The 26,277-nt window shown below is 37.6% G+C and overlaps 1 protein-coding gene across 1 annotated transcript in view; it reads left to right on the top strand.

Annotated features, from left to right (window-relative positions):
- Nucleotides 1-12,340, top strand: part of fstl4 (follistatin-like 4) — a 214,365-nt gene extending 202,025 nt beyond the window's left edge. The window contains exons 14-16 of the mRNA XM_042009266.1: nucleotides 2,413-2,520; nucleotides 9,951-10,060; nucleotides 10,236-12,340. Coding sequence (XP_041865200.1) covers nucleotides 2,413-2,520; nucleotides 9,951-10,060; nucleotides 10,236-10,938 — 921 coding nt within the window. The 3' untranslated portion in view covers nucleotides 10,939-12,340. The remainder of the gene's footprint in view (nucleotides 1-2,412; nucleotides 2,521-9,950; nucleotides 10,061-10,235) is intronic.
- The last annotated feature ends 13,937 nt before the right edge of the window (nucleotides 12,341-26,277 follow it).

Here is a 26,277-nt window from a genome sequence, read left to right as displayed (position 1 = left end):
GTTCTAAAGCACAATAGAAATTAAAGTGTTTCACTAAGTCTAGAGACACAAAAGTCATCTGCAGCCATTTTTTAAATTCAAGAAAAGATTTGGTGACTTCATCTTTCAGACATTGATAATTCCATCTTGCACATCTTTTTTACTTTCATATTTTTTCTGAAGCCCTTTGTTTTTCAAACAGTCTTATTTCCCAAAGACGTTGGATTACGGCTGTAAACATGTGGAGAAGCTTAAAAAATGAAAGGTTTCCATATAGTTCCAGACAAGGAAATATCACCTTTTTTATTTTTTCCCAACAGAGAGCTCTAACCTTGATTCCAACGTGTCTGATCTGTGCCGGCAAAGCCTCCCGCTGGGTCTGAAAACAACCAGCACATCAGCCAATTAAAAAGGAAGCCAGATGGCAAAAACCTCTGGTTATGTAGTCACTTTATCGTTTCTATGATGTTTCATTTTGGGCTGCAGCTAAATCAGTGAGACAGTTGTCACTTAGATTTTTGGCTACGCTTTTTCTTTTAGATGCCTAAATCTACTTTTTTTTTTTTTAAAAAAAAAGAAGTTTAAAAACCTGCTGGTTTCCAAACCGATTAAAGTGATCCTGCGTGGCACACATTTGCATTTTCCTCTGTTATGGCAATGCGAACCCTGACATTACCTCCAGGAGCTCATCTGGCACAGCTTCCACATTATTATTGTAACATCTCTCACCTTGGCACTTCTGTGATGTGTTTGCAGCTAAAACCTTGCACCACTGAACCTGTTTACCTCGGGTTACTGTCTTGTATACAATCTTACCATATTTAGCATCTGGCGTTTTTAGCCAGAACAATAAATATCTATAAATTTTATTTTAAATACAAACAATAAATCATAAAGGCTGTTTTCACCTAATATCACCACACAACTTTGTGGCTGGACTTTAATTCTGGTTTAGTAATAGGACTCTCAGTTTGTTTGGTGTCACCACCTGTGATTGGGTGGCACTTGCAATGCAAACATGTGTAACACGAATCTGTGTCAGGCAACCAAAAGAACATCAGGTTCTAGCTGGACATTTCCTTTTAACAGTGTAGACTGTTAAAGGAAATCTAAACTTAAAATATTTTAAATGAAAATCCCCATGGGAACATCATCTAAAGAAAGAAAAGAAAATTTAGCTTAAACCAACATTTATTTCTATAAACTGTTTCTTGATTCCATATTAAACTGAACATTGGCTCTTTGGTCTGCAGCACCAAGGGCTTGGCCTCAGCTTTACCCCTGCTCCACTCATGTAGAAAAAACACACACAAACAGCGTCCACCTTCTCCTCAAACCATACATAGGCACATGCTGAGTTGACACTTGGCTGACCGGTGGAGAGCAGAGGGCTGGACCTCCCATTACTGAACACAGAGTTCGTGGTCTCGCTCCACTGGTGAGGGTGTCAGCTTCTCCCCGTCCACTCAGCCAGAAGCAGGGTAATGGATTGTGTTGTTCCTTGTTGTTGACATTGCAGCAGATCTGAGGTTGAGTGTGTTTCCCACCTCTCCCATCTCTTGCGCTTTCTCCCAGCTATATGTCTACAGATTATTGCCTATTCTTTCAGTTCTCTCACTGATGTGTGTCTGATACCTTCATGAAGACCTCCTTAACAGCAACGCTGTAGAAATGCAGGCAACACATTTTTATTTCTGAAACCTGGTTGCTTAGTATTCCATAGTTTTAATGACGAGATAACAGTAACAGTATTATATTATATATATGGGTTAAGAGTGTATTCCTATGCCATCTAAGAATACATGAGCCACATTTGTTTTTACTGCTACCATGGCAGCTGCACTTATGTGAAAACAACTCAAACATAAGACTGTTCAACTTCATTTTCTAGTATTTCATTATTTGCATATAGAAAATGAATGACCACCTAGACATGTTGAAACAAACTGCAGTGCTACTGTTTTATGATCCATCTTTATATTGATTAAATTTATACTGATGGAAGCATTTTCTTTCTACCAGGTTTTCACAGTCAACCAGTCAACTTTACAACCTTTTTTATGACTACATTTCCACCCTGTGCTCTCACTTTACTGGTTCATTGGTGCAGTTTGTGTCATATTTGACCAGCTATAAATTAATGGAATAATGAAAAAGGACTTTAACTAATGAATGCTCTAAGCAAACAAAACAGCAATCAGCTGATGGAAAAAATTATTAATAAAACAAAAAAAAAAAAAGCCTGTTTGTGGGCTCACTAACATCAATCCAATGATCTCTTGTTTTTTGTTTTTTTTTTTATTTTCCTTTTAGTTTCTTATGCTTCTGTTGGACTGCTGTGCATTTCCAGCACCATGAGTAAAAACTTTATTTCAGGTCAGATAAAAGGTAATTAATTCTGACTTTGTCCTGAACTCCCTTTGTGTCCCCCAGGCAGTAGCAACCGATTCTTTCCCGGTGAAGGTGCTCTATGACAAATCACATGACCAGGTGTGGATTTTAACATGGGGAGACATGGACAAAACACATCCAACACTTCAGGTACGTATAATGTTCAAACAAGACATTTTATGTCTTCAAGCTCATATTAGAACAAACAGGGGGAATGGTAGTTTTACTATACCTGCATTTCCACAGTCGGTTTTTCCAGCTACAGACAGTTGATTGTGATACTTCTTTTCTGCACAATCTCTACACAAGTCATGTTTAGAGATGTGGCATGTGGAAAAAGACACTGTATCACAGTAATGCAACAATGAGCTGATGATTAGTAGACTAATGAAAATCATCATATCGGCTCCTTAAACTTTTCCTTTGAGTTTTACTAAAATTTCCAGAAGCAGCTTATATGGGCAGCTTTTCACTAAACTTAAAGTTTATTTTCGAGTCCGATGAACCACTAATGGTGCATTTATAATAAATCAGAATTTCCATCTTCTGGCTGGAAAAAAAAACCCCACACCCACTTAAAATAACACCCACTTGAAATAACATCTCCTAGTCTACTAAAGCATTATCACCTGGTTTCATTCTTACATGAACTGTACAACTACTGATGAAAATTTGCTGTTAATTGAAAAGTACAGGACAACTTAACAGGAAACTAAATATTGGGCTGAATATTCACTTTAGAACACCAGAAACTCATTTTGGTTTGGTTGATTGGTTTGGTTTTCTTTGGTTTGTTGATGCACTTTTGCAGCCTCGTTTTAAAATTATGCTACATTAATCCAGCTTAGAGAGTCATAAAAGTATAAAATAACTCTCTTTTATTACTGTCTTGTTTTTCCACTTCTGCGGTGTATGTGTTTGTGATTACTGATGAACGATTATATTCCTTAAAGAATATCATTTATTTAAGCTACAGACTGTTACCAAGCGAGGAAAACTTCTTCATAACTAATTGACCGTAGCTGTGCACATACATCCCTGTTTATAGGATATTAGTATGTTGCATGACAACATCTAATCTATGTATGTTTTAGAGCATTTACAGAGCCAGCAAAACAGCAATTCACAGCTGCGATGTTGTCTGCTTGTGCCTGGTGTCCCTTTGGACCAGTGGTGTTGGAAGCGTCACAAATGAGAAATGATCGCAGGTGTGGTCGTATTTAATCCACCTCGGGGGACGGGAAAGAGATGAGGGAAGAGAGATAAGGATACAGAGCGGGTCGACGAGGTGGAGGGGAGAGGGAAGGGACCACGACCGGTACCTCTGGGAGAGGTGCTGTGCTGTTTTTTGAAAGCTGCAGTGCTCGAATGTTCTTGAATGTGGATGATGCCTACATGAGTTAAACCACCGTGGGATCTCATTGTAATCTCTGAAATAGACACAAACATGTGTTTTGTTCTGCTGGTTTCCACTGAAGGGACTGATCCCATTAAAGTCACGTGAGCTGTTGTGTTTGCATGTTACGGTTTGGGGACGTGCTGAGTCTGTTCATTACCAGAACTGCAGAGGGATGATACAAAACCCAAGTCCACTATTCTTCATGTGAATGAGTATTTTAAGCTGGTCCTGAACAGGAGTGACATCATAAAGATCTAAATCAGTGGTTGCTCAGCAGCTAATAACCCTGCCCTCCTTCTATAAGTGACACTTATTCATGCTGATGTACAGTATAGTGCAGAGGACACACTATTATGATTGAACTCTTTAACTTCTTCTTGACGAGAGCCACCTGTACAGGTTGCAGCATGATATACATGCAGTGAAGACGACCTTTGCATCAATAGCAAGCACCAATCCCAACATTTAGCATACGAAAATCCCAGGGAGAAACTCAGCTAACAGACTCTATGAAGCATTGCAACTAATACAAAACCTTTGCAAAGAAAACTGTCTCATCACTGTGGGATAAAAATTTTGCAGGTTAGCAGCCAAAGACTAGCAAACAAAAAAATTACATAATAATAATGAAGCTTGTCTCAACTTTGCTTATTTTGTGTTCAGAATTTTTATTCTACCTCAAGAAAAAACTGCTAATGTGTTCTCCTATGATTCTGGTTTTGTTCAAAAAATTATGAAGGTTTTGCTTTATAAAAATAAAGGGGTTTTATAAGTATTCATTCTTCCTACGATATACTATCTTGAGGTTCACTTCTTTCTGGATCCTCATGGTGTTTCTAAAGTGAATTTGGGGGCCGTCTCCCGATTCTCCTGACTGATGACTAATAGAGGTATTGATTATTAACATTGGCTGGTGAGTTCCAAAGATGTTGACCTGGGAAATTCACATTGACACAGTTACACATTTGATTCTGATACTTTTATAGTAATCTCACGTGTCAGGTGTTTTTGAGACCAATATTACACATATTGGCCTTTTAATTGTAAAAAATATAACCCATTAATTTTGGCTATGTTATTTCAGACAGAAGCAGAGGTTAAGAAATCATCAAAACGAGGTAAAGAAATTTGTGTTTCTGCAGATTGTTTTGGATCTACAAGGGACCATTATCTGTCTGTGTGTAGGTTGCAACAGTTTTTACCAGTTTTATAACCTGCGAGAATAAAGAAGCTAATAGTTTAAAGGTTTCCCGCTATTTCTTTGCAAAATGTGCAGAAACAGCTTGTTTCTGTGTTGCTGTCACAACTAAGCTGTATGCTGGTAGTGATTACATTAGAGTCAATTTACACCTCAGCCAGATGAAACTTTAAATAAAGCAGAAATTTCTGTTACAAGATGCTTTCAGCTGCAGACAAAATGGTCTTCTCCCATAATCTGAAACAAGCAGAGAGAGCAGCTTTACAGAAAACACAGTTTTGTATTTTTCAATTCAATTTCCCTTTTTTTCCCTCATTCGTTCAGAAGTAATGAATAATTAGTGAGCAGGGCATAAATCTATCAAAAATGCAATTGCAGGGAAGCCACATAATGAATTGGAGGCCACATGGATCACACCACAAATAAATGGTCTGATAATGTCATTATCATTTGGAGTGAAAGTAATTGACCTGTTCAGCGGCGGCCTGTCGCTACCGGAGGCACGGCTTCGCTTCAGCGGATCATACATGTGTATGAGTGTGGCTCTCTGTTTGAGCACTTGCGTTGTGCAAACTGTGTGTAGGTCTGCATTCATCTCAGTGTGTGGTGTCGCTTAGCAGCCGACTTTAATGATGGTTCAGTAGTTCTGTGTAAATATCAGAGGGAGTGTGATTGTCAATTCATTAGAGAAGACAAATGGAGGAATCTTCCAGGCAGAGAAATATGGCCTTTCAGATTGTCAGTCCAATCTGCATCTACCTGACAAGAAGATATGCAGCTCCCACATAAATTGTTGACTCCCCTGTACATGTACACACACACACTCACACCAAGGCTGCTATGGCATAGACACCACGCAAGAGTCAGGGCATTGTGGACACATTACAAATATCTGATCTGTAACTTAGCATGCATGCATTTAAAAAGGTACAATATATGCCTTGAGGACTAAAATCTTTCATTTCAGTTGACAAATTTCAGGAATGTTACAGGAAATGCATTATTTTAGATTTTATTGCTCAATTTGAACATGTAGCTAAAAGTATATCAATTTCCTAAATCACACTAGATTGTTTCAAGAATTCAAATTCATTTAGATTTTCCAGCAAAATGACAACTTACAAAAAAGAAAATACCAATAAAAATCCCCTTCAACTCTCCTGCAGACTGAATGTTGGTGAAAGGGCAAAAACTACTCAGTCAGAACCAAATCCCCCCGCAGGTATAAGGTGGTGCAGTGAAGCAGGGGCAAAGTAAAACTCAATTGGGCTTCATTGCTCAAGGTGTTGATATGAAATCCAAGGATGAGCAATAACAAAAGAAGGCTTGTGGCGTTGAGTAGAGAGCACCTGCAGCCCACAGACCTCATCAGCTGTCTAATAATACATGAGTGATTGTACATTGAACCTCATTAACTCCCATTATTTTACTCTGCAACTGTTGCAAGACTTTCCTTTCCATGGCATGCAACAGTAAGGGGAAGAAATGAATGGAGAAAAACAAGTCAGCAACTTAAAATGCTATTTTTATTCCACGATGTTTAATAGTTGTAAGAAAGGAAGGATTAGCCTGGCCTCCCACTGGGCATCAAGCAAAGGTGCAGCTTTGAGGCACTGGCATCAAAATAGATTTTTCTCTGAGCTCTTTGCCCTTAAAAATATTTCTGCATACTTTCTTGAAACATTTGCCTTGCTGTCTTAATCTTGATTGTTTTCAAACAGCAGAATTTCTCTGGAAATATAAAGTGGAGGTTTAAAATGATAAAGAAAATAAATGGCTTGTTTATAGTTTGCCTGTTAACAACCCACAACAGAAACAAGCCTGATGTCATTGCTATTGCCAACTCGATGGAACTAAAGCCACCTGAAGTCTGTGGTTTCACATGTGTGAGTGTCATGCGAGTCTTTGACTTCAGTTTTATCCTGAAAGAAGTAAAAGCTATGCTTAGTTGAGTTGAGGTCAGGTTGTTGACATTACTATTGTTTAGTACTTGTATGTTTCCTTGTTTATTTTTAAGTAAGTTCTTTATTTTCTATATATGCTAATGTTAAATATCCAAAAGTACTGTATATACTGTAGCAAGCACACACAATGCTTGAGAATGACATTTTATTTTATTTTATTAAAATAAATAAAACAAAATAAATTTTCTGCTGTGTTTTACTGACACAGGGACATGTATCTTGATTCTGACACTTCTGTAAAAATCTTACATGTCTCTACTTTCTTTTTGAGACCAAGATTATACATAGAGTCCATTTAATGTAAAGATATTCTTCATTTATTTCAAGCATGTTTTTTCAGACAGCAGGCAAAAAAAAGGCCATGTGAAGAAGAAAATATTCAGTGAAATGAACAAAGCCGAGCCACATGCTACTTGCCAGTCAATTCCGCTGTAATTGATTGTCAACCAAAAACATTCCAGTAGCTCCCAGCACAGGCTGTGGATCAGTCAGAACGTTTGTGTTTCAGACAGGGAAAACTTGGAACCTGAAAAGATTGATGATTTTGAGAATCACATGAGAACTGAGCTGTTTCACAATATAAAATTAAAGCTGAAAACTTAGAATTTGACTGCATCTTGGTCTGTGTATCATTTATTGATTTAATATGAACTTCAAAATAGAAAATCAAAATATAAATAAGCAGGTGGTTTTCCATTATTCTTTTATAAATCCGAAACAAAAGACTTAAATTAGGCTGTTTTTGCACTTTTGATTTAAAGTTTAAATTAGCAGAAATTAAACTAGAAAAACGACCCACAGACAGAAACTGATTTTTTTTATTTTATTTGTTGCATTTCCATGACCCGGAAGACGCTGCAGATTCTCTTTCTGCAAACCAGCACTATCGTCTTTGTTGTTGGGGTCGCTCGCTCTCTCCCAGTCGAGTCCATGCTCTGCAATCACTAAATCAATGGTGCTTGGATTTGAGGGTAGCTGCTGCTGCATCAGGAGGCTCACCCCGATTCATCCCACCACCTGTCTCCCTGAAGGACCAACAGCCTCCCAAAAGCGCTGTGTGTTTTGGGAGGAATGGGAAGAACCATATAGCTTCTACAGCCTTTCTCAAACTGGGAGTCCCAAGACAATTTCAAAGGGTCACCACATCATTATGAAAAAAAATTATCAAATGTATCTAGGACTTTTACTAGGGCTGTGCAAAGAGATTAACCTGTGGAAAAAACACATTCTTTTTACTTACACATTATTTTTTAACACATAAATAAAATTATTTTTCCTGCTAAAGTAAAAATCCAAATTATGCATTATCTCTGTGACAGAAGCTGATATGGGGCATTTAGGTGCCTTCTCACAGCAATGAACCGAAAACCACCTCATGCTGCTTATGTATAAAGATTCTGATAACTTTCAAGATGGCTGATCCAAAAAACATGTTGAACTTCAAAATAGACAATCAAAATATCAGTATGTAGCTCAGTATGTTATCTTGGGGGTTGTGGCTAAAACATTTTGGAAACCACTGAACTACTACGCTGATATGATATTATATTGCCACTTGGACAACATGCAAAGCAGGAAACAGCAACTTGGAAATCTGACTAATTAAATATAGAAATCAGAAATCAATTTCTCCCCGTAGGTTGTTTTTTTAGTTTAATTTATTTCAAATATTAAGTTCAAATCAAAAGTGCAAAAACAGTGAATATTCTGTTCTTTTTTATTTTAGATTTCTAAAAGAATAATGAAAAACAACCTCCTTTGTTTATTTTTTATTTCCAATTTTGAATTGAATATTAAATGAGTGAATGATACATGGACCTATAGCGACCCGTCTTTCCTGCTTCATGTCAAATCCATAATAGTGATGTAAGGAAGTGAAAATATGTCAATGTCGAAACACTGACAACATCAGTGGGCTGCAGTTGAATGTTTTCCTTAAATAAATGCAGCCCCATCAAACACCTTACTCGTCCTTGACTCAGACCTGATCACGAAGGTGTGCATGATGAAGCATGTGTCATTTACAAGGTGGAGCATTAACGGCTGGTTGTGCTCCTCCCGTACTTCTCAAACATGCTGATTCAGTGCCAGGGGTATGACATGAGAGATGAGGTTTTATTGTGGTTTGTGCTCCTGAGACAACCATTGCTGAGTGAGATGATGTACAGAGAACTGAAGCAGGGCCACATATCATCGGCTCAAGACAGATACACAGATGTTTATCTGTGTCAGGATGTACGAGGATGTCACCACGATAAGCTCTGGTGGTTAGAACCTGACATATGAGCCTTCAATTCACTTACAGAAACTAGCAGCACGGGATTATAATGAAGCCATCACATGTTTTATATATTTAAATGCATTCAAGCAGGAAAATCAAACACCAGTAACTGTGGTGTTGGACAGTTTCAGCATGTTAATTTTTTTTAGATTAAACATTTAGTATGGATCAAAGGTATATAATGCAGACTGTATCCTTATTAATCAAACTTTTTAGACTCAATCAGTCTATGATAATTTGGTTCAGTGGCTTAGTGGCGATCCTGTGAAGGAATTGCATGATTAGATTTTTATCAGCTTGGTCTCTAAAACTCTATAAATCATTGATTAATGGGAGTCTAAGGGCACATTCATGCTATCACTGTTTGGTAGCTTTCAATAAACCCTGGTCCGCTTCCACAGATTGTACGTTTTGTTTGGAGAAGTATGAACGCTCCAGCTGCAGGATATTTATCTATAGATACCTGTAGTGAAGTGAATCTGTTTTCTGAAGTCTGACATTGCAACTGAATTATTTATTTATGTGTTCATACAGGGAGAATAAATTATAAGGTGGGGCAGCAAAGACATTAAAATATTACGTCTAATGTTGAACTCTAATGTGTGGCTATAGTAAACTTCACTCTACCATCTTTTTGAGAAAACATCGCCGTTCATTTTTTGTTGGATTCAATAGAGAGCATTGATGTTTACATTATGTTTTTCTATGAGTTTTTTATATTTCTGTGTGTGTTAACAGGTTATTCCTCAGGCCAGTGTCGGGGAGGTGCATCATGCCATTCGCACAACTTTCCAAAGGGTGAATGACTTCTTCATCCCTCCAACTAACCTCATCATCACTCACGTGAGGTAATGTCACCCTTGACCTTACCAACCTTACAGCTCACTCATCACAACTGTCCTTCTAAAGCAGAGGAGAAAAGAGCAAATGAGAATTCTAATGAGAATATCTGTGTGTATTAATCACTCCCCCAAAAAAATCTCGAAAGGTAATTAACCTCTTATTTGAACTTTGTCGGTGTAGGTTTGCCTTTGTCTTTCTCAAAAATGAACCAGCGATACACAAGATTGATCTGGAGACCTTCCGCCGTGTCAAGACCATCAGTCTGAAGAATTACAGCTGCATACCAGACAGCATGGCCTACACACACCTGAGCGGCTTCTACTTCGTTCAGTGCCAGAGCAAGAGCTTTCTGTATGCCCCGCCCCAGCTCCTGATTGACAGCGTGACCGATGCTGTGATTGGCCCGAACCTAAATGTCACAGGCCAGGCTTATGTGTCGCCAGACGGCCGCTATATTGTAACACCTGACCCACGGAGATCAAAGCTAATAGTTCAGACTGTGTCCTTCCAGGGAGAGTTGGGTCTGAATCAGGAAATACACGCGCATGTAAATGTCTCTGATCTGGTTTTCCAGCCCTCTTTCACAGAGTCTAACCAACATGTGGTTGTGGCCACCTCGGGCTCAGGCACGGACCTCCTCTTTGCCGATCTGTCTTCAGGCCGTACTGAGGTTCTCCAAAGCCTCAAGGAGCCCCTGGCTCCTCAAGCCTGGCCCTGGGGAGGCCCAAACAGAGTGGTGGTCTCCAGCGGGCTGTTCGGACAGTACCTGGTGACGCCATCAGTCGAGTCCCTCTTTGTCCTAAATGGAAAACAGAGAACGCCACACTGCGAGGTGTCAGACATCAATAGAGGAAACACAGTTGTCTGGGTTGGTGAGGTATGAAGTAAGAAAAAAAGGGGGGGTATAAAAAAAGGAGATGTAGAATTAGTAAAAGACGTAAATTAAATTTTAAAAAGGATGAGGAGATATCAGGCCAAATTACCTATAATTAAGATTTATGTGAACATTTGTTGTGGACTCAACCCTGGGACTGAGCTAGAGGGAACCATGGCTGGGTTTTCTGTAACAAATACAATTAAAAAAATAGCAACCAAGAAAATATTAAGAAAACATGTTGTGATATTTCTATTGGGAGAAAGTGTCAATGCCGTTCAGTGCAACAGTGATCTATGTGCACTAAACTATACAGAATTGTACATTATTGCACTTCCTTCCATGCTATCACAGCAAATAGGTACGTGAAGAGGAGTTATTAATGAACTATGAACTATGCACAATGCTCACTTTTTTTAGAATAAAAAGCTTTCCAGTTTTTGTTTTTTCTCAACAATGTTTGTCGTTTTCACCAGTGCTGCATATAATCACCACAAACTGTAAGTCCTGTCTGCCGTTAGCGTGTACGTGTTCAGTCTTTTTAAAAGCTACCAAGACCTGTTAATTCGCCTTTGTCATGGTATTGTACTGTACTCTGCCTCTGGAAGCTTTCATTCTCCTCATACTAGCAGAGGTTGGCTTTATGCACATGTGTAATACCCTCTATTTACGTTGTCTATCCAAAGAGCCCAATTGGTCCATTAGCCGTCGACAATGGATGTTTCGGAAGCAGAGGAAATGAAAAGTACATTCTCTGGTCTCCTGCAGCAGTATAATGTGTCCCCTGTTGTCCCTCACATTAAGTCTGAATCTGCAGCAGAGCTCTGTGCTGTGAAGCCTGAAATATCCACTTATGCCACTTAGCAGATTCCCTCAGAGTAATCACTCCGGTTTATACTGACCCATATGCCGAGGCCGAGTCAAGGCATCGTCAACTCAGCTATCGGACGGGCTGTGAGCATTTGTGTGTCCTCTCAGAGAGCTGCGCAACAAGCAAAAACGAGGTGCGGATAGAAAACAGATAATTTGTATTAGTTACCTTCCAGTCATCATTTAAAACCTGCTGAATAGAAAATAAATTTTTAATTTTATCTTAAAGCTTGAGAACTGTTTGAAAACTAGAGATACATTTAGTATTATGTAATATATACAAGACTACTGATTGTCAGACAACATAAATAAGTGTACAGCTGTGTCTTATAGTTATTATTATTCCAAAATTGTTTAATACACTTAAAAAAAAGTTTTGACACAGTAACTGAATAACCACCAGCAACTCTTCTAATAAAACAGCACATTTTCTGTCTGTGGTTGAACTTCATCATCCTCAGCCTAATTGTGTTTTTTCACTTGCACTAATCATCACAATGATGAGCCATTAGCAGCAAGACAGTAATTTATAAGACCTAGTGATTTATAAGAAAAGTTAACCATTAGAATGCTAGCCTTTCAGAGTTAGCACCCACAGTTGTCATTTGAACTTATTTGAACTTAGTCATACATGCAAGTTGTTTTAATATGTATCCATACTCCATTTTAATACTGTTGGAATAGAAAAAACTGCTTTTCTTCACTTTGAATTTGAGCAGCTCTAAAATTATCAGACTGTTACTTTGCAGATGACCTCACTTTTTTTACACAAAGCAGCAACTGCTTATCTTTTTTGGTGAAAGAGAAAGTAATTAAAAAAGGAGGAAACAACTCTTTTACTACTTCACCATAGAAAGTAAATCCACATGAGTGTGCTCAGTGTCAAAAAAGTCAGGGAAACAAGCTTGATCAGAGACCAAATCATGGCTTTTAAACTACAGTATCTGGAGTATAAATGTGGTCTTAAAACTAACAGATGGGCTTAATGAAAACTGGTCCTTTACTAAACCATCAGGGTTACTAATCCAATACCAGCTTCATTTACAGTAGAGAAACATTTTAATTTAGCAGCTTGTTCAGCAGATTTAGTAATTGTTAGGGAACCTGTCTCACTCTGACATCTGTTAAACCACCTTGTACTATAATATATTACTTGCATCTTGCCATATCATTGTCATGGGTAAATTTCATTAACACTCCATCATATGTAAGTTTGACTTTTATATGCAATGTTTTTGGAATTTGATTTAGTGTCAGTTCATTCCTGCTGCTCCAATCATACATCACTGATAGCAGTTAATTTCTGGTACTGCTTATTGTGTCATAGCAGCTTTCTCGCAGCTGAACACAAAGTTCTGCAGTGTGATTTTTCATTTTTAACTCTTTTATTCAACTTTGGGAATGTAACATTGCAAGGTGATGACATTATGGAAATATGTTACATGCAACTAAGTCCAACTTCACATTAAAATGTGCATGAAGCCCAGCGTGAACTCGCTCTCTGAATCGAAGTGCTTCAGGAACGAAGCTTAACAATAACACACAGTGACTGAGATGCACCTTCATCATTGGGGCACAAATACTCACAGCCTTTGACATTTTTGCTGGTTTGTTTATTTTATTATTTTTTTTAAGAAGAGAGATTGACGACCAAGATGTCAAGGTCAAGCTTTAGCGTGTTTAGTTTGGAGAATACTGTATCAGCTAGTGTGCCTCCCCCACCATAAAAAAAGAAAGAAAAAAAAAAGCAACCCACATTAAATATTAACCATCCCTTCTTAAGGCATGGCTGTGCCTGTAGGTCCCCAACGCAATGTAACATGTAGGGTTAGGACTAAGCAAGAAACAGATTTGTTGTCAATGTCTGTAACTTTGGTATTTGCTGCTAATCTGCCATGAAAACCTTTCTGGCTTAAAAAAATAGTATGAGCTTTGGAGGACGTCAACAGCGTCATTGATAATGTTTGTTAGACCACTGTTGCACTGAGGAGAGAAACATATTTGGCATACCTTTAAGCTGTCTGGATAATATATATATATATGTATATATATATACATATATATATATCTTCAATTGAAAAAAGATCCTGGCTGTTATGTTTCTTAAAGATCACGATTCCATCCACAGCTGCTCCCTGATGGCTCTGAGTATCCTACCATATTGGGCAGCGCTGAGACATGCATGTAAACTGAGAATAGATCTTCAACATGGCTCCTGCTGACCTCTCAGTAAGCTCTCACAGTCACTCACAGTTTACAATTGCTTGTGAAAAAGTACTTTTTTGCCCTTTTATCGTCACGTCTATTGATTCAGCAGTAAGACAAAGCTACTAGAGCCAAGGAGAGAGAGACACTGCACCTGTACTTGCTGATATTATTGGCTAACTCATGTTTGTGTGGACATCCCGTCAGTGTCACATGACTATTTCTGTGTCTCTCCTGAAACCCTGAAGCAAGAGGCTGCTTGATGTGATAGACCTTAATAGGACCCACTGTTGTAGATAAAACTGTTCATGTTTAGAACAAGTTCGGACATGACAAAACTGACTGTACAGTTTTCTTTATGCATTTTGTGTGTTCTGTTTATGAGGGAATTGTTTTGTAAAAAAAAGAAAAAAGAAAAAATGCAATTAAATATATTGTAAAAATCATCTTGCTGTGTCAGTCACTGCCAACCATAGTTGCAACAAAGTTTATTTTCTATTTTCAAATGTAAGGCAAGGCAGTTTGTTTGTATAGCACATTTCATGTACAGGACAATTCAAAGTGCTTTACATAAAACAAAGGCATTACAGATATTTAGAAATAGTAAAAGGCATCAACACATAATCACAATAAAATAATAAATTACAATAAAATGATTAAAAGCAAGATAAGTAAAAAAGTTAACATGCATGTATTGGGGATTTTTTTTTTTTTTTTTTTGTTTTCTCATGTGATGGCTACTAATTCTTGTTTTTTTCTGACGATAACAGAACAAGAAAGGCTATTATTGTTCACATGATAAACTTGAGACATAATTTACTACATGTATAAAAAAATGCTAAATATAATTTTTCATTCTTTGAAAATCATATGACATAATCTTTTCAGGACTACTGCCCAATGGTATCCAGTGTCTTTATATATATATATATATATGAAAGGAAAATATAAATCAACTTGAAGCGACTTGAAAATGCAGACATTAGCCAAGCCAAAGTGTAACTCACCTGAGAAAAACCCCACCCATTTACCAACCTCCTGACAACACTCTTATGCCTAAGCAGAGGTAATTAACTGATCTATTGCATGATTTTGAAAAGACCTCTGCAGCACTTTTTCTTCTGACTCAAGGATTAGCCCATTTGCTTCTGTTTTTTAATCTTTAAAAAGATAAGTTTTATGATATCTTGCACCTGGCGTTCTAATACATCACAAATTTATGACGGGTCATTTTATAGACAAACTTCATCAATGAGAATTGTATTGGTAATTGTTGTAGTTGTTGAACTGGCAATGCTTAAAAACACTTGTGAGGGTGTGTCACACCATATTGCATTGAATACTGAGATGGGCTGTTGTTTAAAAAAGGTTCCCTCATTATCTTTTATAAACATTTTTGCTTGTTTAAATTTGTTTTTTGGGGTTACTATTAAACTAGTGGAGAAGGGAGACAGAAGATGGACCAAACTGGGTATTTTTATTCTGCACCTCTGAATGCATGATCGGCTAATTAATAAGAATGTTATAGTGGCAAATTATGATCCCCTGCAAATCTGACCTTGTTTTTTTTGGCAAATTTATCAAAGTAAACAAGTTAAAATTCTTCCATGCACTCCTAGCAATGTTTGAACTTTTTTTTTTTTTTTTAAGGTGAGAAGTGGATTTCAGGAGTCATTACGTTAATATTAAATATGTGTTAATATTGACACTCTCTAAAAATGTGGATTTTTTAAACACGCAAGGGACAGCTGTGTTTAAAATTTGATTATGAAGTTTAGAAATGGACTAAGTTATTATTTTAAAAGCGAATCCCTAAGTTCAAGCAAAGAAACATTATCCAAAAGTTTGGCTTCAGGGTTGGTAAATGCAAAAGAACAAACAAAAAGACAGTAAGCATGTAAACAAACTGATCTGTGACATCAACTTCACATTGTCTATTGCCTACCTTTAGCAGTCTAACTTGAAAGGTTGGCAGCTGACAAGGTTACATAGTGACAGTGTCAGTACCTAAACAAATGGCTGGATATTTGTGACTAGCTTCAGTTTGCCTCGTGAAATCCACCCTTCGTCCTTGCCCAGCTTTATAGCCAGAGCCAGCTGATGAGCTGGCCTTCACTCCTATAGAAGTTAATGAAATCTACAGTCTTCCTGGGCTCAACACGCTTCAACAATCCATGACTATTACTTACAACAAGCTGATAGCAAGGGGTGCTGTCAATACACTCTCCATCAGTGTCAGAGTGACAGAAAAGGGTGAAAGAGAACAAAAGGCTTCCTGGAGCCAAATATCAGTAAGGTAAGACAATCTGATCACACAGACAATTACCATCCTCTTCATGATTGTCGCAATTCCCTGCAACTCAAAACACAAAGGAAGGCTTCATCTGTTATCTGACCAAGGCCACAATCAGACCTCTAGGCATCATGTCCACACATGTCCGCATTTGTGGCTTTGAGTGAGAAGCATTAAAAACATTCAAATATTATGTGTTTTTTTTTAAAGCAAGGTGGCGGTGGATGGAAACTGTTATGTTGCATCTGATACAGATTTACTTTTAAAATTTGTTTAAGTTGGATTCTCTTTATTTTTACAGCTTGTTAAATAAATGAATAAATAAAACAACTTAAGAGTCTAAGGGGTTCACAAACTTAAAAGTTTCTGTGCACACCTTACATCTATACACCACCTCTCTGCTCACAGCATATACAGTAAACCAGCAATGCTTTGAAACTTAAACAATAGTCCTTTTCAGAAGAAAAAAAAAAGAGTTACTAGCACATTAAGCTAATGTTTTCCACATGTAGAAACACTGAGGTATAAATATATAACTAAACATTTGTGTTTTTAAGAGTGCTTGTATTCTGACTGACTAATTATTACATCCATAGTTTATCTCAGATTAAGTGAAACTGGTGTTTTCATGTTTACTTAAAGTTTAAGAGGCCTATTTGCAAACAAAAAAAAAAAAAAGAACTAGTAAGGTGACTGCATCTACCTGCCAAACAGAAATCAGCCTTATTCATGTCTAGCTAGGTTCACACTAACTTAACCTGATAGTGGCACTGGATTAAAAGTCTGGGCATCACTACAGTTAAAATTATTTGTAGTGAGGAAGACAAATAAACGCCGTCATTGAAACCCATCCAATAGATGAGTCAATTCTGAATCAAAGTGGTAAACTGACTGACCCATCCATTGTCACTATGAAAAGCTGTGTGACCCAGATCTGCCTTGATTAATACATAATTCAAAACTCATATTTCAGGCATTTGGGGCATCTGCAGTGTGGCCATTTCCTCAGAGCCTTGCTAATCAGAGTGTGGAAAAGGAAAATGACTGAGTGGAATAATCTGGGAAACAATCCATGTTGGGATGGCAGAGAGCCTGAGCTTAGCACAAAGGCTACATCAGTTCCTGCCAGGTTTTACTGTTTGATATGAGCCTCAGGAAATGGTCATTTTTTTTTCTATTTTTTGTGGCAGTCACACTTCCATATTCACAACAAAAAAGAAGCTTGAAAGTGAACCATTACTGCTACAAACTGAGTTTAAAGCTCACATTAGCCAATACAACACAAAAAACTCCACTTTCCACTTTCAGATCATTATAGTTGCTGATACAGCAGCTATAATCCATCCATCCATCCATCCATCCATCCACTTAGTCCAATTGAGGGTCAAGGACAAGACCAACAACACCATTGAAGTGCAAGGTACCATTGCACCCTAACATGGTCTTCCAGTCAAAGAACACATACCTTTTTTGTTTGTTTTTGTTTAGTTTGTTTTGTTTTTATTTATTTATTTTTCTCTCCCTGCAAGCTCCTCTTTTGCCGATGTGAAAGAGGGACTTCCTTAGATGATGCCATATCATTTAATTGAAAGTGACACAAAAGAAATGTAAGGCATCATCAAAGTATTAAAATTTTATTTTCTGGCCACATTTAATAAATTTCGCTGTTGTTCATCCAGGAAATGTTGAGATATTTCAGTCTGAAGTTATGCAGTACTCACAGCACCAGGGTTAATATTTTAGGCTGATTGGGGTGGGCACAGCATTGCTCCACCAATTGTGCATCCTTTAGTGTATTTAGAATGGCCATGCAGTAGAGATGACTTGCAAAGATCTGGAAAACAATTTCACAGTCATTGTCTGTGTGTTATTGCTGTGGCATGTGGACACATCGTTAACACAGAAAAAGAGACAAGAGGGATGTATTCGTCATTGGGGCTGCTTGTCACTGTACAGCATCAGCAATCCAGGCATGTTCTGTGAGGAATCTGTCACTCAATACAACCAGAACAAGAAACCACAGCAAAGCGTAGAAGAAGACACAAAAAGAACCAATAGAGCCATCTTCTTCACTTCATGGCTGATATGACATTTACAAGCAGAACAGTGATGATTCTTCTGCAAAGATACGACAACAGATGTCAGCAGCAGGAGGAGAAATTTACCAGCATGGATTCAACTCATTGAGTGTCAAATATCAAGGTAAGGCATCTTCTATCCTGCATCTGCCCTTAGTTCAATAGAAATCCATGCTACAAACTAGAATAGAATATGCATATAAATAGTCTTTGTGGGAAAACTACTTGTAAAAGGACTTTTCTATGAAGTTGTGTGACCATTTACATTTGAATTTTGAATGTCTGGGGCAACATGACAGGGGATTGGGAAAATGTAGCAGACAAACTAATGTTTTGAGAACTTGGGCTCTTGGAAACTTTCTGGTCCACACTCCAGACCACTTGGGGGCAGGAATGCACCAATTTGGTTTTGCAACCGCCAAAAAACAAATACAGAAGTAGAAGAAGAAGAAGAAGAACTGCAGTACAGAGACCACGGGTTACTGAACGTATTAAAGGGTGAAAAGAAAGAGAGAGGTAGTTTTCAGATCTTGCCACAGACTTGATTAGATTAAGGTCTGGACTTTGACTTGGCCATTCTACGTATATGGCTACAGCAGAAATCACAGCTAATCACAGCTTTCAAATTAATTAATCATGATTAATCGCAGCTTTCAATTTGTTCATGATTAATCACAGCTTTCAAATTAATTGTGATTAATCACCATTCGTGAGTTTTTATATGCCTGATATCTGCCCGTTTTTACTGTACTGTATCAGCAGAGCAAGCCACTGCTACAAATATTAACTGAGCTTCCCTTGGATGAATATCAGATGTCGAATGGTCAGTAAATGTAGCATGTAATGTACTTCTGTATGTTTTTTTTTCTAAATCATCTCTACCATATTCTAGATCATAATTCAGAAATCATATATATCATCAATTTTCACCATCTTCATGGTGAAAATTTGAAGTGTAAGTGTTTGTGCAGCAGTGATAAAAGTCCTACAGCAGCATCACCCAAAGTGAACAACTGTTGATGAATTATATCATTGGCAAGTTTTGTACATTAGATGATTACTTTAGTTGTAATAATCAGTTCAATATTTCATAAAATCTAGACTCAAAAAAGGTCTTATTTGTGCCCCCCCGGTCAGTGCTAATGCCAGGGCCCCCGTCAGAACTTTTCTAGACACCTGTGGAGTCATTTTTAGTTTTAACTTTATGCATTCTGTCAAAATGCATGGCTCTGTGGATAGAGTGGTCTTGTAGCCCAAGGGATTTCGATTCAATCCTCACCTCTCGGGCTCATGTCAAGGTGTCCCTGAGCAAGACACCGAACCCCGAATTGCTCCTGACGGGTTGTGGTGAGTGTCTTGCATGGCAGCTTCTGTCATTAATGTGGTGTGAATAGGTGAATGCGATGTATATTGTAAAGCACTTTGGGTAAAAGTGCTATATAAATACAGAACATTTACCAAATTATTTAAAAATTAGAGACATGATCAGATATTCAGATCCACATTTTTGCATGCAATAAAAAAGTATTTCAATTAGATGAGGAATAAATTACCATGAGGCTTCTGTGGGTTACTGATGTGACATGAAGCCTAAGGACGGAAGTGTGTCAACAGGATGTCAGGCTTTAGAGCTGAAGTAAAAAATAACTACAGTCATAAATATAAAATGCTGGAGGTCTGCCTTTTTATGGCTGATGTGACACTGTGAGCATATCACCATCACTGCAGCAGAGGTGTAAATAATAATGAGGGGTATTACTGGTCTGATGATAGTTATGATGAGGAGTGTGTCAGAAATCAAGTTGTGCTCAGCAACTAATGTGCCAAACATACATTATTCATGAAAGAGGAAGGAAATCCCTCCACAACACTGACAAGAGTAACGTTCCAAGATAGCGCCACTGCAAAAATTGTCTGAACTAGTCTTACAATCTGATATTCAGCCAAAAAGCCTTTATGAGCATATGTCTTATGTTTCTTACTGAATAGTTTATTTTACATGCATATTAAGTTAAATTATTTCAGAGACACTGTTTGAGGTCATACGTATCTATTACTCCCAATTTTAGCTGTAAAAACATGTTTCAAGATTTCCAGGCACACACTTGGAGCAGGTGTCAAAATCAGAGCTGTTTTTCAGCTCTCAAATTAAGAAAAATCTTGTTTTAAGATATTTCCTCTTGAAGTGAGTGAAAAACAAAACTTTGAATGAGAATAAAGGGGTAGTTTTAAGGTTTTTTTTATTATTATTATTTATTTATTTAACATTAGAACCGCCAACATTCCAATACCCTCTAGAACTGCCAGAGAGGGTTATTTTGACCCCCTGCCGACATGCATTAATCATGTTGTTTAAAATAGCTCATTTTTGCAGTTAATTGAAAGTTATTGAAATGTTAATTTGGAACCATTTCTCTGTGCAGACACTAAATTTAAAATGACACATAAATCTTTTTATTTATTCCAAGTCAAAAATCTCCCTCCTGATGGATCAATACATTTATTTAAGCCTAGGAATACGCCTCTGAGTTCATGTGACCCGATACCAAACACTTCCTTGTTTGGATGTTTGCAGCATCGAAATCTGCAGCTCCTTCTCGATAGTTATCTGAAAATCATTAAAAAGGTAGATTTTTTGGTAGTTTGAAACCTTTTACCCATAATGCAATGTCATATTTTTTTTTATTTACAGGTCTTATATTTAATATGTTCATATATATTTGAATAGTAAATATTAACAGAAACATATAAATACTGATTTATTATATTTTGGATTGGTTTTACCTTACTTTTAAAACATTAAATGACTTTTTCTAAAATACATCTCAGACTTGCTGACCTGGTGCGTTCCCTCCCAAACACTGATATTTTTAGAGGGTGCCCTTTATACTTTTTCCTGATCACAGTTTGTGAAAATAGAAGATCGATCTATGTCCATTAGAGCCTCCACCTTATTTGACTCTGTACACTGAGCTTAAAACACTCCTAGCTATCTTAAAACTTTCCTTTGGGCAAGACTGATGCAGGTATTACACATTTTATTCCTGAGATATGTTTTGGTGAACATCATTCTGATTGGGTTGCCTCTTTCCTTCTAATAAAGCAATTTCTAACTTTGCTGGGAGGAGTGCTAAAGAAAACTTTTTATTATTATTATTAATATTAATTGATTTAAATGCCATCCTTCAGTTTTATATTACTTTATTATATTAGACAGTTTTTTGTTTCTGGTTGTTTTATTTGAGTTCAATATTTATTTACTGCTGTGTAAAGCACTCTTTTTTTTTCTTATCACTATTATTATTGTAATATTAATATTATATCACAGGAAGACAGTTCCTGGCTCAAACTTTGGGGCTTCTGTGTGTGAAGTTTACTTGTTCTCCCAGTGTGTGCTCAGGTTTTCTTTTGGTACTATGGTTGACTCCCATAGTGCAAAAATACTGTCATCTACCACTGCTCCCACCAAGGTGAAAGTTATCACTGCCAAAAAAAAGAGAGCTTCATGAAAAAAATGACACTGAATGTCGAAAAGATGAAAAACAAATTTGCAAGTTCACAATGAGTTCTGTAAAGAGAGACTTGGGATTTAGCTGAATGCAAGACAATCGTTCTTTCCTGACATTGCTAAGAACAGCAATAATGCACGTACCTTGTTCACGACTGTTGACCAGCTAACTAGTGCTCATTTATTTGTCACAATGCAGCACGGTTAAAATGCTTCATTTACAAACACCAACTGCTTTTAATTTCCCTGGCATTGACAATTCTGACTAAAAAAAGTAACAAATCAGAAAAACTCAATTCTTGTCAAGTCAACATCTTAAGGTGAGCAAGCTGAAGACTTTCTTGTCAGGTACTCGGGCTCATCCTGTCAGTGCTGTCATTTTTCTTTCTCAGGTGGACTTTTTTTGTCCCCTGAATCTGATCCTTCAGAGCTGGTCTGGGATTATTGACATGTTGTCTCATGTCTGTGTAGATCTCCACATGAAAACACAGAACGCTACAGTTCAGTTAAAAACCATTCAGCAGCAGCTGACGGACTGAACCAACCATTGCTGCTTCATCAAGCTGTGTAAAGATGATTGAAATTTGTGCCCCCAAAACTGTGCAACCACTGAGACTGCAATCCTTTTTTTACCATGTCATACTTTTTTTATGGCCCATTGATGTGCTGTGATATATTCTGATCTGCTTTTAGAGGCAAAAATTACTAATAGTTGTTAAATTACAAGAAAAGGCCCCAACCATTTCCCCTGTCTTTTTTCTTTTCTTTAGCAGCAGCTACAGAGGCAGACATTTGTGATTCTGTTTCACAATATTACAGATGATTAAACTGCACATTTGAGAGCTTAGAGCAGATCTGAGGTTAAAATGTAAACAGTGTGTTTACTTTTTAGACATACAGTAGACCTAATGTTTCTGTCGAAAACCATTTACAATCATTTCAAACTGAATTGCATCATTTATCCTTCAGAGCCTCACACATTTAACAGCTAACAGGGAAATATGATAAGTGACAGAATGTAAGTAGAGTGAGCAATGTTTTTGCAGCCATTTATACATTAAGTAGGCATCACAATAAAAGGCAAGAAATCTGTTTATTGGAATATATGCATAATGCATTCTACAGGATGTAATCATGCACTTTTGCTCTGTCTCTTTGACATTATGGAGATTTTTGTGACCAGTGATGGTAGTAAAACATAAAAGGTGGAAACTGTGGATTAACTTGTTGATTCAAGCACTTCATTGTTCATTTAACACTTTTTTTTTTTTTGTCCCAGTTCAGTCTACTCGCAGCTGTAGAAGTTCTAAGTGAATAATTAGGCTGAACCACAAAACTGTTTTGGTTGTTTTGTTTTAAATTTGTTTTTTTACTTGGTTAGAAATAAATTTTCTTTTAGTCCATGACATAAATAATCCAACATTGTTCATAAGGTTTAGTGTTACTTGCTAACAATTTATTTCAGAGGACATTTAATCTCAGCTGTCATCAAATATTACCCACACAGACCTGCTGACATGTACTTTTTTCAAAGGTATTCCTTGTAATTAATGATTTTAATATTATGTAATATAGATTAAGTTGCTCCGTTTCAACTTTTATGAAATGCAAGTATTAAATATTTCTTTTCTCAAAGAATATAATTTAACTTTTAGCTGTTTGCCATTACTATCTTTTTTTTAAATTTTAACTACACCCCCTAATTTTTGCGTATCTCCACCCACTGCTGACTTCTAAAAATGCCTTAATCTGCAAGGGTTGGGGTGTGAGATGTGGGGTGATTGGCGAGCGGAGAGTGGGTGAGTCGGAATACACAGGCAGAAATGATTGACAGACAGCAGCTCAGCTCACTAGCAAGATGCAAAGAGCACCTACACCACAGAAAGGTCTTTGAGGTGGAAGACTTTTCCCCTCCTGAATCTCCTCAGCTACACATTAACAAGTTGGTCCTAAACCGTATCAGTCTGAGCCGTTAACACTGTTACGCTGACCTGTCAGCAGCTCTGGAAAGCTGTGGAGACTCATGTCAGGTTGTGGCAGCTGCAGGAAGTGCTGCTGTAAGTGGCTGCTGCTACGGGGATCACCTGATAAAGATTAAAGTCCGGTGTTACTTTTACATCCCTCAAAAGCACGAATCCGTCCCATTGCAGGAATATTTAATCAGAAACTCTGTGAAAGAATAGAAGTCTGAAACTAGCAAATCTACACCATATAAGTTCCCATCCCTTAATATGTGTTGGTGGGCATAGTTTTCTATGCCTACAAGGCAAGGACCCATCTGTTTGCATCTGGAGGGAGGGGCTGTGGGCTGTGCACTACCCCTTTAATACCTGATTTAATTGATCAGCAAATCACTTCCTTCTTTTCTTTTACCAGTCTGCAAAGCAAACCAAATTAATGGGAAGCATCATAACGTTTATGTACATTTGTCAGTGTGGACAAAACTTCCTTTTCTTCCTTTTTAACCTTCCAAGCTTCCACACAGTAAAAATATTAAAAAGATTAAGACAAAGTCTGATCACTTGTTACATATTGAATAAATTATGAATAAATTATGACTTTTGAATCTGTTGACAATGGTTATCTAAACTCTTGTGCAGTTATCACATAGGTAGCCATATATAATCTCTGACAAAGCAACGCACTTGATTTATTTCAGATATGTTTGTTTTTGTTCTTCCAAAGAGTAAAAAAAGAAACATTATTTCAAACTGACTGCAGCTGATGCAAACTTTCTTTGGTACTAATTTTTCAGGTCAGCATAAAACTCAAAAATAACAGGAACTATACACTAAAGGCTCCTGTAGACAGTGAAATGTGCTTTCACTTGGCAATAGCCCAAACCGATTGGGAACCACTGAGGCTGCAGGCTTATCCCTCTTCAGTAGGCAGCCATCCAGAAAGCAAGCAGGCTACAGTATGTGTCATTGGTGGGACAGAGCAGCCACACAGGATTTAAAACACACACACACACACACATACTTGAAAAACTACAGGAAGCATCCTGAAACCTGGAACAGATGAATCTAACCCAGAGTCATTTTAAATAATGTATTAATACTGATGATGATCTGGATTTATAGCCATTTCTAAAAATAGTCTGTGCAAGTGCAACAAAGTACTACAGACGTGGACAAAATTGTTGGTACCCTTCGGTTATTGAAAGAAAAACTCAGTGGTCACAAAAATAACTTGAATCGGACAAAAGTAATAATAAATAAAAATTCTATGAAATTTAACCAGTGAAAGTCAGACATTGCTTTTCAACCATGCTTCAACAGAATTATTTAAAAAAAAACTCATGAAACAGTCCTGGACATAAATGATGGTACCCCTAGAAAAGACTGAAAATAATGTGACGAAAGGGACGTGTTAATCCAAGGTGTGTCCACTAATTAGCATCACAGGTGCCTACAATCTTGTAATCAGTCAGTGGGCCTATATATAGGGCTACAGGTAGTCACTGTGCTGTTTGGTGACATGGTGTGTACCACACTCAACATGGACCAGAGGAAGCAAAGGAAACAGTTGTCTCAGGAGATTAGAAAGAAAATTATAGACAAGCATGTTAAAGGTAAAGGCTATAAGACCATCTCCAAGCAGCTTGATGTTCCTGTGACTACAGTTGCACATATTATTTAGAAATTTAAGCTCTGTGGGACTGTAGCCAACCTCCCTGGACATGGCAGCAGGAGGAAAATTGATGGCAAATCAAAGAGACGGATAATACGAATGGTAACAAAAGAGCCCAGAAAAACTTCTAAAGAGATTAAAGGTGAACTTCAAGCTCAAGGAACATCAGTGTCAGATCACATCATCCGTCGTTGTTTGAGCCAAAGTGGACTTAATGGGAGATGACCAAGGAGGACACCATTGTTGAAAACAAATCATAAAAAAACAGATTGGAATTTGCCAAACTACACGTTGACAAGCTACAAAGCTTCTGGGAGAATGTCCTATGGTCAGATGAGATAAAAATGGAACTTTTTGCCAAGGCACATCAGCTCTATGTTTACAGACGGAAAAATGAAGCATATGAAGAAAAGAACACTGTTCCTACTGTGAAACAAGGAGGAGGCTTTGTTATGTTCTGAGGCTGCTTTGCTGCATCTGGCACAGGGTGTCTTGAATCTGTGCAGGTACCACGAAATGTCAATACTATCAAGGGATTCTAAAAAGAAATGTGCTGGCCAGTGTCAGAAAGCTTGGTCTCAGTAGCAGGTCATGGGTCTTGCAACAGGACAATGACCCAGAACACAGCTAAAAACACACAAGAATGGCTAAGAGGAAAACATTGGACTATTCTAAAGTGGCCTTCTATGAGCCCTGACCTAAATCCTATTGAGCATCTTTGGAAGGAGCTGAAACATGCTGTCTGGAAAAGGCACCCTTCA

Source organism: Melanotaenia boesemani, chromosome 15, assembly GCF_017639745.1.
Source record: "Melanotaenia boesemani isolate fMelBoe1 chromosome 15, fMelBoe1.pri, whole genome shotgun sequence".
In the NCBI taxonomy this organism is placed as follows: Eukaryota; Metazoa; Chordata; class Actinopteri; order Atheriniformes; family Melanotaeniidae; genus Melanotaenia; species Melanotaenia boesemani.
Note: the sequence above shows the minus strand (reverse complement) of the source record. Positions and strands in the feature narration are given on the sequence as shown.